At 42.7% G+C, this 16,441-nt stretch overlaps 1 protein-coding gene across 1 annotated transcript in view; it reads right to left on the reverse strand.

The window, feature by feature from the left end:
* RANBP3 (RAN binding protein 3) overlaps positions 1–16,441 on the reverse strand; it is a 184,507-nt gene that overhangs the window by 129,662 nt on the left and 38,404 nt on the right. Inside the window, exon 3 of the mRNA XM_065422006.1 lies at positions 1,173–1,373. Within this exon, the coding sequence (XP_065278078.1) occupies positions 1,173–1,373 (201 nt within the window). The remainder of the gene's footprint in view (positions 1–1,172; positions 1,374–16,441) is intronic.

The following is a 16,441-nucleotide window of genomic DNA, read 5'->3' on the forward strand; positions in this document are numbered from 1 at the left end:
TCCGCTGGAAACCCAACTCCTGTATGATCTCTCTTCCAGATGCTGACTCCAAAGACTGTTCTTGCATGTCCAGAATCTATTCAAACTCTGGGTTAACTAGCCTGACAATAGGACTACTTAGATTTTATAAAGAACTTGAACTCTAAGAAAGCATTGTTATCTGTCAAACTCTATTTTCTTTTCTCTAGGCTTCACTTTCTTGAAGGGCTGTCCAAAGAATCTTTTCCTGGCCAATTTAGAGGATACTAGCAACTATTTCATTTGGGTATCAGCTTTCCATTGTCTCAGCCAATGATATTTAGCAACTGTATTTGAACATACAGCCCTCTGCATTTCCACAGATGCATCTCATAAAAAGGCTTTACAGAGACTCTCTCTTATGAAGGACTTTTCAGTTTTGTCCAGATTGGTGTACTGTCCTTTGTCTCCAAGCACTATACTGTAACAGCTTTGACAGAACACATGGTAACACCAGTCTGTCCATTTGATCTTTCTGAAAATAGTCTCTCCTTCTCTGCAAGGATCACAGCCTTTAGCCAACAAAGCCACAACTTTACATACCTTTGGGAACTGAATTTTAAAAGTTTTTTTCAAATCTACAGTTTCACTCTTCTGCCTGCATTAGGAAATTCTCTTTCAGCTTCTAAATTACATCCTCTAAAACGAAGGAATGACATGCTCCTGTTTGAATCCAGGGGAACAAGAGCTCTTTAGCTCTTCTGGCTTTGTTGTATTGGAGGATTATGACCTAGAGTCAGAAAAATCTTCTTCTTCTTTCAAAGATGAACTAGACAATAGCTACTTCCATTGCTTTTTAGATGATTATGAACTCCCTACCTACCACCCCCACCCCACCTCCCCTTCTGGCTTGTGAGAATTCTTGCTCCTGGAATCACTGCATCTCTTTCTACCCTTTGAAGAAATTTTTGATAAAGGACAGGTCTCTTAAAACTCTCCCTGTTAAAAGGGTCCCATTATAGAAGAACTTCTATTTCTACCAACTGAACTACTGGCTTTGGAAGTCGTAATACAGGAGCTGGGAAAACTATTAACAATGAGACTTATTACCTCAAGTTAACAGCAATCACTTAACCCCGTTAGGGAAATGGACAGAATTTAAAAAAAAATTAAATCCCCTCAGCAGCAGAAGTACTCGGTAGGTTCGCACTTACCCCTGCCAGTTCTTGTTGAATAGGAGCAAGCTGGGCTTCAGAAGCAGGAATCAGAGTACTGACTGAGGCAACAGCGGGAGCAGGAAGCTCAAAGTCGCGCTCACCAGCTGATTCTGTGTGACCCATACCACCGTGGGGGGACTCAGCCTCTCCCTGTGGGTCCTCGCCTGAATCCGACAAACCTTTTTGCTCTGCAGGGGACTGGGAGCAAAAAAGACAATGTCCCTTCAATGCAAGGCTGCAACATGATGGAGCAGTTGACCAAGTGACAGGATTTACTAATCCTTTTTTACCTTCAAAATTTTCGTGATCTGGCAGAAGTTGCTCCAATGAAAGATAGCATAAAACAGGTAAGAACCTGTAACTGAATTAGTCCCCCATGAAATAAGCATCAGATGGAGCACATAAACTTTAAAAAGGCAGCCAAAACTACTAGTGCCCCTAACCAAAACCGCTTTTCTGCCAGCCCCAACATCCCCAACCATAGGGTTATTGGGGTTTAGTTTCTCCCTTTGTTGAGCCTTGATTGACAGCTTCTATCTGCCTAGTGGGAACAACTCAGAGAAACAATTAGCAAACAGACAATTGCTGGAAATAATGGATTATTCCACTGTTACAGGCCATGCAGCTTAAGAGTAGTGTTTGTTGGTTTTTAAATGTAATATATCAATATTCGCAAAACAAACACTTTTGTGTTCATGTATCAATGCATTCTCTGAAAACCACAGTGGCAGAGAGTCTCTCCTTTGTGTATATTTTTGAATTTACATTAAATTATGTTACATCATTACTAGAGGGAAAAGGATCTTATTGTTAGGAAATCTGGGTTCAGTTCCCACCTCTGCCACTGATTCCCTGAATGATCTTGGTTAAATCACTTAATTTTCCTGTGTCACAGATCTCCATCTATAGAGCAACAAAATTTCCCAAGCAATGCAAAGATTTGAGATTTTTTTAGGGTAGATGTATCCATGGCTGGATCTCTCTTACAAAGCAGTCAACAGAAGAGAAGAGGTCGACGAACTCTTGCTCTAGACCAAGTGTATCTAATAAGAAACTACCACCATTACCATGTTATATTTAAACAGCACCTTACATCCTTTAGAATTCAAAGCCCTTCACAAACATCAGATGACACATAAATACATGATCATTTCATCCACCACTGAGATGCAGCCACCTTCCAGGTGAAACACAAAAACTGTTTGATAGCACAGAGAAACATTACATTAAGTCAAGAATGCTATATACAACTGAAACAATAGGGTTTATTGTAGGCAAGCACAATGTAAATACCCAAACTACATCTCTAATTTTGTGAAAAGTGAATTGGATTGTTAATGATCCGTAAGAGGACAAAACTTTGATTTTACATCTCATCTGAAAGATAAGGTTTTGCTCAGGAATGGTCAGGATACTGGGGTGTTTAAGTTTTCAAAATCAAAGCTTTATTTTAAATACACAAAGACTGCCAAACCCAAACACCAATTTGAAATAGTCAAGGAAATGAGTCAGAAAGAAGTGGAGAAGGTGGTGGAATCTCTTTCCTTAGAGGTTTTTAAGGTCAGGCTTGACAAAGCCCTGGCTGGGATGATTTAGTTGGGAATTGGTCCTGCTTTGAGCAGGGGGTTGGACTAGATGACCTCCTGAGGTCCCTTCCAACCCTGATATTCTATGATTCTATGATAATCTTACATGAACAAATGGATCCCACAAGTAGAGTCCCAGGAAAGTGGGCTGGTAGAAATCCCAGCACACTCACTCCTTCCAGAGCCTTAAGGAAAAGGGGACTGGCTTCTCATAATGAGGCTGTCCCTTGAGCCCCACTGTTGTCTCCCCTCCTCTGCACCATTTTTTAAAATTGCTTTTCAGCCTCTAATACAGCAAATCCTCTAACTAGTAGATTTTTGATACATTTTTCACACTGCTCACTAACTCAAACTACTATAATAATTTCGACTAAATGATACAATTGCTAAAGAAAATAGCTTATGTATATCAGATAACAAGGATAAAGCTCAATAAACTATACAAGATGAACAAAGAAGAGGAATTCTAACTCCAGAACCATTAATCCAGCACCTACCACTACATTCTCTTTAAGAACACCACATTTGTAAAAATTACAAAGAGCCTCATTCTCATTTGCACTAAATCTCCTTTTCCCCAGAATGGGGTAAATGAAAATCAGGCCCAAAAGGTTGAAAAAATAATTGACAGTTTTGTGTCTCAAAAAGAAAACACGTGACAATTTAACTGCCTTGTAGATCAGTTAATAGATGCCAGTAGCATTTTTAGTGCAGTCATCTGGAAACTAGATCTAACAGGCTGATAAGCATTATTTTTAATTGGTGTGGAGGGGTAGACAACTGTGGGGCTCAAGGGACAGCCTCTTTGTGAGAAGAAAGTCCCCCTTTCCATAAGGCTCTGGAAGGAGTGAGTGTGCTGGGATTTCTACCAGCCTGCTTTCTTCAGGCTCTACTTCCACTTCAGCTGAAAGCTTTACTGAAAATAGCACCAGCTAAGTCAATCTTGTAAATCTGCTAAGCAGCCAAAGAAAATAACTGCAGGTCTCATTATTAAAAGGGAGGGGGAGAGGGAAGACATTGTCCTGAATCACCTTTAGGTTACCATATTTTATTTAAGGCAAGTTTGATAAGAAAAATGCACTGAATTGTGCTGGAGCATCTACATAAGTAGATGTGCATGTTCTGATGTTTCACTAAATCCAAGTGTCCATTTTAAAAACTGGTCTCCATAGCCTACCACCACATTAAAGGTTTGAATCTGCAATCTGCTTGCCACATTCAACACCTATTAACTTCACTGGAAATTATGGGTCTTCAGCACCTCACAGGAACAGGCCTCAAGTGAGCATTTCAGGAAACAGTGGCTCCGACAAGTAGGGTAGGCAGAATTTGACTTTTAATTTTTTTCTAATTTCAATGATTAATATTGATCTTCACTTAAGAAGATTATTGATTTTTAACTATTTTTACAGCTGCTAGAAATTGAGAGAGCAGAGACCCTGCCGGCCAGGAGCAAGGTGAGCCCCACACTGTGGGGTGCTGCTGAACACTTCCTGCCCGGGGGTGGCTCTCACACTCATGGCTAGTCAGTGAGCGAGCGGGGCCATGAGAGTGAAGTTGTAGAGGGTTCCCCTGCACGGCTGTGGGCCAGTGACAACCAACCCCTGCAGGCACAAGGGTGCATGGAGGTGTAGTAGGAAGAGGGCCTGAAACATAAGCCCTTGTATCAGAGGCCTGAGCTAAAGTAGTGGTCAAACCTTTGCTGAGCATTCACACACACACATTCCAGAAGGGTGGTACCAAACACCCCGATACCAACACATTCCCTAAAGATAACAGGAACAGGCTGACCCATCCTAAAGATAAGGTCAGAAGATGCACAGAGATGTACAAGGTGATAGCTGACACACTCTGACGGAGCCAGTTTTCATCTAACTATGTCAGAGGGGCAGTACGTTAACTTGTTTGTAACACGGAGTCTCAGAGAAGCGTCTTTGGCCAGCTGAGGGGATAGTGGAAAGTCCTGCCACTAACTGAGCTGTGTCCGTTGTCACGGGCATACATGCACTGAATGTACTCGTAGCACGTATAAGGCACCAATACCGTGCCTCGTCGACAATAAACCTAACCAAGTTCCTTCACTACGAACTGAGTCTGTGGTTATTAAGCAGTTCGACCAGAGTCTGATACGGTATGGATGTGCTGGGTTGCTAGCAAAAGAGGTCCATATGAATTTAAAAAATATAGTGGGGAAGAAACGTGTAATGGAATCTGTAAGGCTAGGGCAGAGACTGTAGCCTTAAAATTTAAAATATTGCAAACTAAGCTAGAGCCCTGGAATGCTCCCATTCCCCTTGCAGGGCGGCAAGCCATCCAGAAACAGCAAGCACAGGAACAGAATAAAACATTGAAAATAGCTGTAAAAAGCCTACAAAAAAAAAGAGATGTGCCATTTCCTGTTATAATTATTTGTGGTCAACAGCAGGCTTCAGGTAGCTACCCTGTGCCTGAAGAATGGGGACAGAAATGGAAAAAGGTGGCCTTAGCAAAATTAAAAAATGAAACAGGGGCCACTGCATTGCAACCACCACCATATGATAAAAGCCAGGTTCTGGTAAAACTCAAACCCAGACCTAGACTGGTGCCTGTCAGAATGGGAGAAGTAAGTGCACAGGAGGGAGAAGTTGCAAATACTTTCATTGAACTGGTAAATCAGATGAAGGCAAAAAATGGAACAGTTCACAGAGCTCATTAGGAGACAGGAGCTGCGACTTGATCGAAGGGAAGTGAAAAAAAAAACATCAAACTAGGGCTGTCAAGTGATTAATCAAATTAATGGCAATTAATTGTGCGATTAAACAATAATAGAATACCATTTATTTAAATATTTTCAGATTTCTACTTTTTTAAATATATTGATTTCAATTACAACACAGAATACAAAGTGTACAGTGCTTATTTTATATTTATTGTTGATTACAAATATTTGCACTGTAAAAAACAAAAGAAAATATTTTTCAATTCACCTAATACAAGTACTGTAGTACAATCTCTTTATCATGAAAGTTGAACTTACAAATGTAGAATTGGGGGAGGGACGACGACGATGACAAAACCTGTATTCAAAAACAAAACAATGTAAAACTTTAGAGCCTACACGTCCAATCAGCCCTACTTCAGCCAATCGCTCAAACAAGTTTGTTTGCATTTGCAGAAGTTAATGCTGCCTGCTTCTTGTTTACAACGTCACCTGAAAGAGAGAACAGGCATTCGCAAGGCAATGTTCTAGCCAGCATCGCAAGGTATTTACATGCCAGATGCGCTAAAGATTCCCTTCATGCTTCAACCACCATTCCAGAGGACACACGCCCATGCTGATGATGGGTTCTGCTCGATAACGATTCAAAGCAGTGCGGACTGATGCATGTTCATTTTCATCATCTGAGTCAGATGCCACCAGCAGAAGGTTGATTTTCTTTTTTGGTGGTTTGTGTTCTGTAGTTTCCGTATGGGAGTGTTGCTCTTTTAAGTCTTCTGAAAGTGTCTCCAATCCCTCTGAGATTTTGGAAGGCACTTCAGAGTCTTAAACTTTGGGTCAAGTGCTATAACTATCTTTAGAAATTTCACATTGGTATCTTCTTTGCATTGTGTCAAATTAGCAGTGAAAGTGTTCTTAAAATGAACAACATGTGCTGGGTCATCATCTGAGACTGCTATAACATGAAATATATGGCAGAATGCAGGTAAAACAGAACAGGAGACATACAATTCTCCCCCAAGGAGTTCAGTCAAAATTTAATTAACGCATTATTTTTTTTAACAAGCATCATCAGCATGGAAGCAGGTCCTCTGGAATGATGGCCGAAGCATGAAGAGGCATATGAATCTTTAGTGCATCTGGCACATAAATATCTTGCGATGCCAGCTACAACAGTGCCATGTGAACGTCTGTTCTCACTTTCAGGTGACATTGTAATTAAGAAGTGGGCAGCATTATCTCCCGTAAATGTAAACAAACTTGTTTTTTTAGCAATTGGCTGAACAAGAAGTAGGACTGAAAGGACATGTAGGCTCTGAAGTTTTACATTGTTTTGTTTTTGAGTGCAGTTATGTAACCAAAAAAAACTACATTTGTAATTTGTACTTTCATGATAAAGAGATTGTACTACAATACTTGTATGAGGTGACTTCTAAAATACTATTTCTTTTGTTTATCATTTTTACAGTGCAAATATTTGTAATAAAAAATAATATAAAGTGAGAACTATACACTTTGTATTCTGTGTTGTCACTGAAATCGATATAATTGAAAATGTAGAAAAAATCCCAAAATATTTAATAAATTTCAATTGGTATTCTATTGTTTAACAGTGTGATTAATCAAGATTAATTTTTTTGAGTTAATCACGTGAGTTAACTGCGATTAATCGACAGCCTTACTTCAAACTAAAAAAAACCTGAGTTGGTTAACACCTAAAATTGATGCATTAACATATGGAGTTGCCCAAAAACAGTTAGCTACAGCATGTAAAGGCACTCCTGCAATCCATTTGGCATGCACACAAAAGCAACACGCACTGGGGAAACAAATTCAGGTTCTACCAGAGCAGGTAACTATCCCCACTCTCCTCTCAGAGCCGGGATAAAAACCCGGGGTGTGGATTCCCCACTGCTTTGACCCACTAAACCACACTCCGCACTCAGAGCTAAAAATATAACCTCTTTTCTCAAATATTTTTACATACCTGTTAAGTTTTCCTTTATATCCTTTATCAGTTTGCTAAATTTGTTGCTGCTGCTGCCTGTACTTATAGGCCTGGTCTACACTAGGAGTTTATCTCGAATTTAGCAGCGTTAAACCGAATTAACCCTGCACCCATCCACACAACCAAGCCCTTTACTTCGATATAAAGGGCTCTTAATATCGATATCTGTACTCCTCCCCGATGAGGGGAGTAGCGCTGAAATCGGTATTGCCATTTCAGATTAGGGTTAGTGTGGCCGCAATTCGACGGTATTGGCTCCGGGAGCTATCCCACAGTGCACCATTGTGACCTCTCTGGACAGCAATCTGAACTTGGATGCACTGGCCAGGTAGACAGGAAAAGCCCCGCAAACTTTTGAATTACATTTCCTGTTTGCCCAGCATGCAGAGCACAGATGACCATGCAAAGCTCATCAGCACAGGTAACCATGCAGTCCGAGAATCGAAAAAGAGCACCAGCATGGACCGTACAGGAGGTACTGGATCTGATCGCTGTATGGGGAGAGGATTCAGTGCTAGCAGAACTACGTTCCAAAAGACGAAATGCCAAAACTTTTGAAAAAATCTCCAAGGGCATGATGGAGAGAGGCCACAATAGGGACTCACCACAGTGCCGCGTGAAAGTTAAGGAGCTCAGACAAGCCTATCAAAAAACAAAGGAGGCAAACGGTTGCTCCGGGTCAGAGTCGCAGACATGCCGCTTCTACGCTGAGCTGCATGCAATTCTAGGGGGGGCCGCCACCACTACCCCACCTCTGACTGTGGATTCCGAGGCGGGGGTAATCTCAGCCATGCCTGAGGATTCTGCGGATGGGGAAGAGGAGGAGGAGGAGGAGAACGACTAGCTTGTGGAGAGCACACAGCACTCCGTTCTCCCCAACAGCCAGGATCTTTTTCTCAGCCTGACTGAAGCACCCTCTCAACCCCCAGACAATGAGGCCATGGAAGGGACCTCCGGTGAGTGTACCTTTGTAAATATAAAACATGGTTTAAAAGCAAGCGTTTTTTAATGATTAATTTGCCCTGAGGACTTGGGATGCATTCGCGGCCAGTACAGCTACTGGAAAAGTCTATTAACGTGTCTGGGGATGGAGTGGAAATCCTCCAGGGACATCTCCATGAAGCTCTCCTGGAGGTACTCCAAAAGCCTTTCCACAAGGTTTCTGGGTAGTGCAGCCTTATTCCGTCCTCCATGGTAGGACACTTGACCACGCCATGCTAGTAGCAAGTAATCTGGTATCATTGCATGACAAAGCCTGGCAGCGTATGGTCCCGGTGTTTGCTGGCATTCAAGCAACATCCGTTCTTTATCTCGCTGTGTTATCCTCAGGAGAGTGATATCGTTCATGGTAACCTGGTTGAAATACGGGAATTTAATTAAGGGGACAGAGGTGGCTGTTCCTACTGGGCTGTTTGCCTGTGGCTGAAAAGAAATCCTTCCCTGCAGTTAGCCAAGCCGGGGTGTGTGTGTGGGGGGGGGGGGAGGGGAGAATTTCCCTGATACCAGCCACGTGGTCGGGGGAGGGATAAAGCGATCATCCCAGAGAATTGGATTGGGGGGGGGGGGGGGGAGAGTTTGGTTTCTGCAGGGATCTTCCCTGATACCAGGATAAAGCGTTAGTTTGGTTTCTGCTGCTGCACGTTAACAGGAAAACCACAGCACTCAACGGGCTTTGCCTGGTATGTGGGAAAGGAGGGCGCTGCTTGTAGGAAAGCTGCAGAAGCCGAAAGACAATGGCTTACCATGGCCGCATGCAAGCCGAATTTTGTTGCCCGGACCTGCGTCTGTGCTCTGTAACACCAAAGCCGCAGGCACTCAATATTAAGATGCAAAATGCGACCTTGTACCGAAATCACATGTGCTATGTAATGTGAATAGTGTTGTTCACCGTGAAAGAGTATAAGCATTGTTCTGTAAAATGTATCTTTTAAAATACTTCTCTCCTTTTTCCCCCTCCCTCCCGCAGCTGCAAATTTTTCAAGCCTCCCTCCTCCGTCCTGAAGGCTATCTCAGATAAGGCGTCGAAAAAAAGAGGACGCGAGACTAAATGTTCTCGGAAATCATGGAATCCACCCGCAATGAAAGAGCTCATCTGAATGAGTGGAAGGACACAGTAGCAAAGTACAGGAAAGATGCCAGTGAACATGAGGCCATGAGGGACGCTGGAGATGAGAGGTGGCAGGCTGCAACGCTGGGGCTGCTGCGTGATCAAACGGACATGCTCCAGCGTCTGCTGGAGCTTCAGGAACGGCAGCAGGAGCACAGAGTGCCACTGCAGCTGCTGTATAACCTCCCTCCCTCCCACCATGTTCCATAGCCTCCTCACCCAGACGTGCAAGAACGCGGGGGGGGAGGCTCCGTGCACCCTCCCACTCCACCCCAGTGGACAGCCCAACCAAAAGGCTGTCATTACTTTGAACTTTTTTAGTGGCCTTTTCCTTCCCTCCTATCCTTCTTCCAAACCCTACCCGGGCTACCTTGTCAGTTCTCTCCCTCTTTTTATAATCAATTAATAAAGAACGCATAATTTTTAAACGATAGTGACTTTATTTCCTTTGAAAGCAAGCTGAGATCGAAGGGGGAGGGTGGGTTGCTTACAGAGAATGAGTCAAGGGGGTGGGTTTTCATCAAGGAGAAACAAACAGAACTTTCACATGGTAGCCTGGCCAGTCATGAAACTGGTTTTCAAAGCTTCTCTGATGCGCAGCGCTTCCTGGTGTGCTCTTCTAATCGCCCTGGTGTCTGGCTGCGCGTAATCAGCGGCCAGGCGATTTGCCTCAGCCTCCCACCCGCCATAAAGGTCTCCCCCTTACTCTCACAGACATTGTGGACCACACAGCAAGCAGCAATAACAATGGGAATATTGGTTTGGCTGAGGTCTGAGCGAGTCAGTAAAGTGCGCCAGCGACCTTTTAAACATCCAAATGCACATTCTACCACCATTCTGCACTTGCTCAGCCTGTAGTTTAAAAGCTCCTGACTACTGTCCAGGCTGCCTGTGTATGGCTTCATGAGCCATGGCATTAAGGGGTAGGTTGGGTCCCCAAGGATAACTATAGGCATTTCAACATCCCCCACGGTTATTTTCTGGTCTGGGAAGTAAGTCCCTTGCTGCAGCTGTTTAAACAGAGTAGTGTTCCTGAAGACGCGAGCGTCATGAACCCTTTCCGGCCAGCCCACGTTGATGTTGGTGAAACGTCCCTTGTGATCCACCAGTGCTTGCAGCACCATTGAAAAGTACCCCTTGCGGTTTACGTACTGGCTACCCTGGTGCTCCGGTGCCAAGACAGGGATAAGGGTTCCATCTATTGCCCCATCACAGTTAGGGAATCTCATTGCAGCAAAGCCATCCACTATGACCTGCACGTTTCCCAGAGTCACTTCCTTTGGTAGCAGCAGCTCAGTGATTGCTTTGGCTACTTGCATCACAGCAGCCCCCACAGTAGATTTGCCCACTCCAAATTGATTCCCGACTGACCGGTAGCTGTCTGGCGTTGCAAGCTTCCACAGGGCTATCGCCACTCGCTTCTCAACTGTGAAGGCTGCTCTCATCTTGGTATTCCTGTGCTTCAGGGCAGGGGAAAGCAAGCCACGAAGTTCCATGAAAGTGCCCTTACGCATGCGAAAGTTTCGCAGCCACTGGGAATCGTCCCACACCTGCAACACTATGCGGTCCCACCAGTCTGTGCTTGTTTCCCGGGCCCAGAATCGGCGTTCCACGGCATAAACCTGCCCCATTAACAGCATGATCTCCAAAGCGCCAGGGCCCGCAGTTTGATAGAATTCCATGTCCATGTCCTCATCACTCTCGTCGCCGCGCTGCCGTAGCCTACTCCTCGTCGCCTGGTTTTGCAGGTTCTGGCTCAGCATAAACTGCACGATAACGCGCGAGGTGTTTACAATGTTCATGACTGCTGTCTTGAGCTGAGCGGGCTCCATGCTTGCCGTCTGCACTGTTCACCCAGGAAAAAGGAGCGAAACGGTTGTCTGCCGTTGCTTTCCCGGAGGGAGGGGGAGGATGTACCCAGAACCACCCGCGACAATGTTTTTGGCCCCATCAGGCATTGAGATCTCAACCCAGAATTCCAATGGGCGGAGGAGACTTCAGGAACTATGGGATAGCTACCCACAGTGCAACGCTCCGGAAATCGACACTACCCCGGTAAATGGACGCACACCGCCGAATTAATGTGCTTAGTGTGGCCGCATACATTCGACTTTATACAATCTGTTGCCAAAAACCGGTTTCTGTAAAATCGGAATAATCCCGTAGTGTAGACATACCCTAAGATACCTTAATAGAGTTACTCTCTCTTGGCTCAGGTCTCCCTACCTTCCTAGGTTGTTCTTCCCCCTGACAGGTTTCAGAGCAGCAGCCGTGTTAGTCTGTATCCGCAAAAAGAACAGGAGTACTTGTGGCACCTTAGAGGCTAACAAATTTATTAGAGCATAAGCTTTCGTGGGCTACAGCCCACTTCTTCGGATGCTTCCCCCTTCTGCTCGCTCTCTGTTTTAAAAGTTATAGTTTTTACAGAAACCTCCAAAAGATAAAGCAATTGAAAACAGAACAAAACAAAACAAGGTAAAAACTTTAAATAAATCCAGTAAGTTAATTATTTTAACCCTTCAGGAATGCAACAGCTGGAATTACTCCTAACTTTCTTAAAGATATGGTTGCCAAGCAATAGAAATGCAGACTCTGCTTCTGATCCTAACCACTGACTAATATTTGAAACATGGGCTTTCCTTATTTCCATATACCAGAGTTTTAAAATAAAGTTGAATATAAAGTAATAAAAAATGCCTTAAGTTACTAAATTAATACAACAAATTTGGCAAGTATAAATTATCAATTTTTAATAAAAGTTTTAAATAAAAAGGTAATAACTTATTTATTTAAATGTTTAACCTTTGTGTTTATTTTATTTTTTTGTTTGCCTTATTTTGTATAGTTAGAAATAGAATTCTGGTGCCATTTGTTTTTAATTGTCCTGTATGTCATGTATGTTGTCCTGTGTCGTACAGTGTGTCACTTGACTTTTTTTTGTTTTGTTTTTATTTTGTTATAACAAAAGTCAATTTTATACCATTTTTTAATACAAGTGGTACCACACTATTTTAATATTATGGTTGGGATATAATCATCATAATATAATTAATACCAATTTTTTTTTTTTCAAAGTTCAAAAAGGTCTCAGCAACATTAAGGTAAAGGTTATATTAACAAAGTGTCAATTTCTTGTTTGGGTCTTTATAAACTTGTTTGCACTTCTAAATAGAGTTATAAGAATGTTATAGCAAAAATGTTTAAAAACAATTTATGCATAAAGCCAACCAAACAATTTAACAGCTTTCCACCTTTTCAACAGGTTTCCAGCTTTGTCTCCCAAACACAACCAAGTGTCATGAAAGTTTAATACCCTCAAAGTATTTGCATAGACTTGTATTTAAAATTCTTTTTGGTTTAATTTTTATTCTCCTAAGATATGTTAAAGGGAAGTAGTGGTTGTTAACGTTTGTGCTTCTAAACAATTAAAAGTAGAATTGGTATCACATGCAAATTAACTCTAAAAGTGTGGTAAAAATTATGTTAACTCTTTTGCTAACACAGAGTGCTCAGCAGGGAAAAGCAATACACCTTCTTATAGAAGATTGCGAGCATCTATTTTAGCAGTTAAGTATTATATTTAGTATAAAATATTAGTAATGCACCTCAAGTAAAAATGAATGTCTACATTCATTGCAACAATTGCAAAAGTATAGCTTGTGTCTTAAAACACTTGGTCCCTATTACATTGTAAACACATTAAGCTACTCTGTGTATTAAGTTTGGGTTACTGAAAACAAGAGAAATGTAAACAAGCAAAAACTTTATTGGGTTAACCAACTTAGGGCATGTCTATACTTGCCATTTAAAGTGGAAAAAGTCCCTTTTTGCGCAAAAGCCATGGGAGCATCTACCCTTATCAATGACTTTTTGCAGTGAAACTTCTGAGTTTCACCGCAAAAAGAAAACCACCTCCACAAGAGGCGTACAGCTCTTGCCAGTGATGCTTTTGTGGTGATGTGCAAGTGAAGGCACTTTCTTCCTGTTTACAAAAATAACAGGAGTACTTGTGGCACCTGTTTACAGAGCTTTTAGCCTCTGGAGGATATCCCATAGTGCCTAGGTGACCACTCTGGCCAGCAGCTCTGCTGCTCTGACGCCAGGTAAACAGACATCCACCCCTCCCCCTGTAAAGCCAAGGGAACTTTGAAACTCCCCTTCCTGTTTTTTTTGGCAAATGCTCACTTGTCATCTGGCCAGGTGACAATGGCTGCTCCACGGAGCAAACGATCCCCCGCTTGGAGCAATGCTGAGCTACTTGGCCTGATCAGTATTTGGGTAGAGGAGTGTGTGCAAGGACCCAGGATGCCCCGCGACCACCACCACCTTCATCCCACAAGACCTATCGTCAAAGTGGAGAGAGCTGCACTGTGGGATAGCTGCCCTCAGTACACTGCTCATCAACGATGGAAGTGCTGCAAATGTAAACACTCTGACGCCTGTGGAAGTAAGTGAGTACACAAACCAGCGCTTTTCTTTCACCATCACTATCACTGACAGCGCAAAAACTCTGCAAGTGTAGACATAGCCTTAAGCTTAAGATTACATCCTACAGACCAAAGACACCAGAAGATATCTTCTGATGTTTTTGTGGTGTGATATCAGTATACAGTGAAGAAACCACCAAGCATCAAGAAAAGAAAAATGAAGTGCTTTATAAAGAAGAGACTGGTCAACTACACCTCAGTCTACCATATATAGACAATTAAGTTGGCAATCAGCTAGAAACAACTGTCATGCAATTTGAATTTGGCTGTGTAAAAGCAACTGTATTATCGCTATATTGTTATACTATTGCTGTACTGTTGCATTATCGCTGTACAACATTTACAATGTACATAACATTGTGAAACTGTTTAACAAACAAACAAATGGCAGCAAACATGAAGGCAAGAAAAACAAATTGGTAAAGAAATTAAGTTACACAGTAACTACAAATTGGGTAAACAAATTCCCTGGTAGTACCAGTCACACTTTGGGGTCAGTGACACTGCATCCTAAGCAAGGCACATTTTATTCAAAACACTCTTGTTCAGTGTCTGGGTACCAATACTAAATCCTGGCACAGCAATAGTTGATAAACTGATTACTGTCCATTCAGTAGGTCATCTGGAAGACAGCATCCATAAGGAACAACTGGATCTATGTCAACAAATGGTGTATCACACAGCAATGCAACAGAGAAGCTATACATTCCTGTTTCCTGCCCAGCAAAGCTTATCAGAGAGTGACAACCAGCAGTAAAGGTAACCTATAACATGAGTACTGGGCAGTAACTAACTACAAATATTTATAGGTAAAGGCCTCATTTGTAATGTCACTACTCAACATTTCTTGTACTTCTCATATACATAGCACTGTAAAACGCACTGTAATAATACCTAGCCCAGTATTTCAAAACACTCAGCCTACTACCAATAATAATACAGGTGGTAACTGTAAATGCCCTAATAGGATGTGTTGCTATCTACAGTACCACAAGGGCCAAACGACAATACCAGATTAGAAAACTATTATGCTTGAATATAAGGTGGTGTGTATATATATATATATATATATAGAGAGAGAGAGAGAGAGAGAGAGAGAGAGAGAGAGAGAGAGAGAGATAGATATGGCATATATATTTATAGTGTGTGTGTGTGTGTGTGTGTGTGTACGCACACTACAAATATATATGCCATATCCATATTATTCATATATATTAATTATTTGGGAGTGCCTCTAAGGCTCAATCATAAAACTACATTCCTCAATCAAAGCCCCGGGCCTAACATTCCCAGGCCCACCATAAGGGACTACAATTAATTGGAAAATAGAATCTGTCCATCAGTCATACAAGGGAATGTGCAGACTACGGGACAGATAGCGCATGAATGTATGGATGGTAAAGTAAGATGACCCACTGTTAGCCCACTGGGTCATCTTCAGTCCATGCATTATGCTTTTCCGGGATGATGGGTAAACATCCTCCCCATAAAAAGACAGAAAGTGGGGGAATGTAGTAGGAAGAGGGCCTGAAACATAAGCCCTTGTATCAGAGGCCTGAGCTACAGTAGCAGTAGTAAACCTTTACTGATATAAAGCAAAATCAGGCTGTGAGCTAGAGGCAGGCCCTGCTCACAGAATCTGGCAAGAACAGGGCTGTTATTGCAAAAACACATTCCTGAGAGGTACTAGGCACAGAGCATTCACACAAACACATTCCAGAAGGGTGGTACCAGAACACCCCGATACCAACACATTCCCTAAAGATAACAGGAACATGCTGACCCATCCTAAAGATAAGGTCAGGATGACAGTGTGATGGATAGAGATGTACAAGGTGATAGGTAGAAACCGGCTCTGCCAGAGGGTGTCAAACTACATCAGAGGGGCAGTACGTAACTTATTTGTATTGATTTATAAAATGGAGTCTCAGAGAGAGCGTCTTTGGCCAGCTGAGGGGATAGTGGAAAGTCCTGCCACTAACTGAGCTGCGTCCATTGTCACGCACATACATGCACTGAGTGTACTTGTAGCAAGTATAAGACACCAATACCATGCTTCATCGACAATAAACCTGACCAAGTTCCTTTGCTACAAACCAAGTCAGTGGTTATTAGGCACTTTGATCGGAGCCTGCTGTACAGGCTATCTGGCCAGAGTCAGTACAGCATGCAGAGAGAACACACACACAGCCAACATCTGACCACAGGAGGAACACAGTCTTAGAGGGGCAGGACAAGGATACCTGGCCAGGAATGCAAGGACAAAGACTAGCCCTTAGCTGTGGGGTGCTGCTGAACAGTCCCTGCCCAGGAACCACTGCCATGAGCTGGTTGGTGAGTGCAGTCTGTTGTCATGGCAGTGAGGGAGCGGGGCCACAAA

This window comes from Emys orbicularis, chromosome 24, assembly GCF_028017835.1.
Source record: "Emys orbicularis isolate rEmyOrb1 chromosome 24, rEmyOrb1.hap1, whole genome shotgun sequence".
Taxonomy (NCBI): domain Eukaryota; kingdom Metazoa; phylum Chordata; order Testudines; family Emydidae; genus Emys; species Emys orbicularis.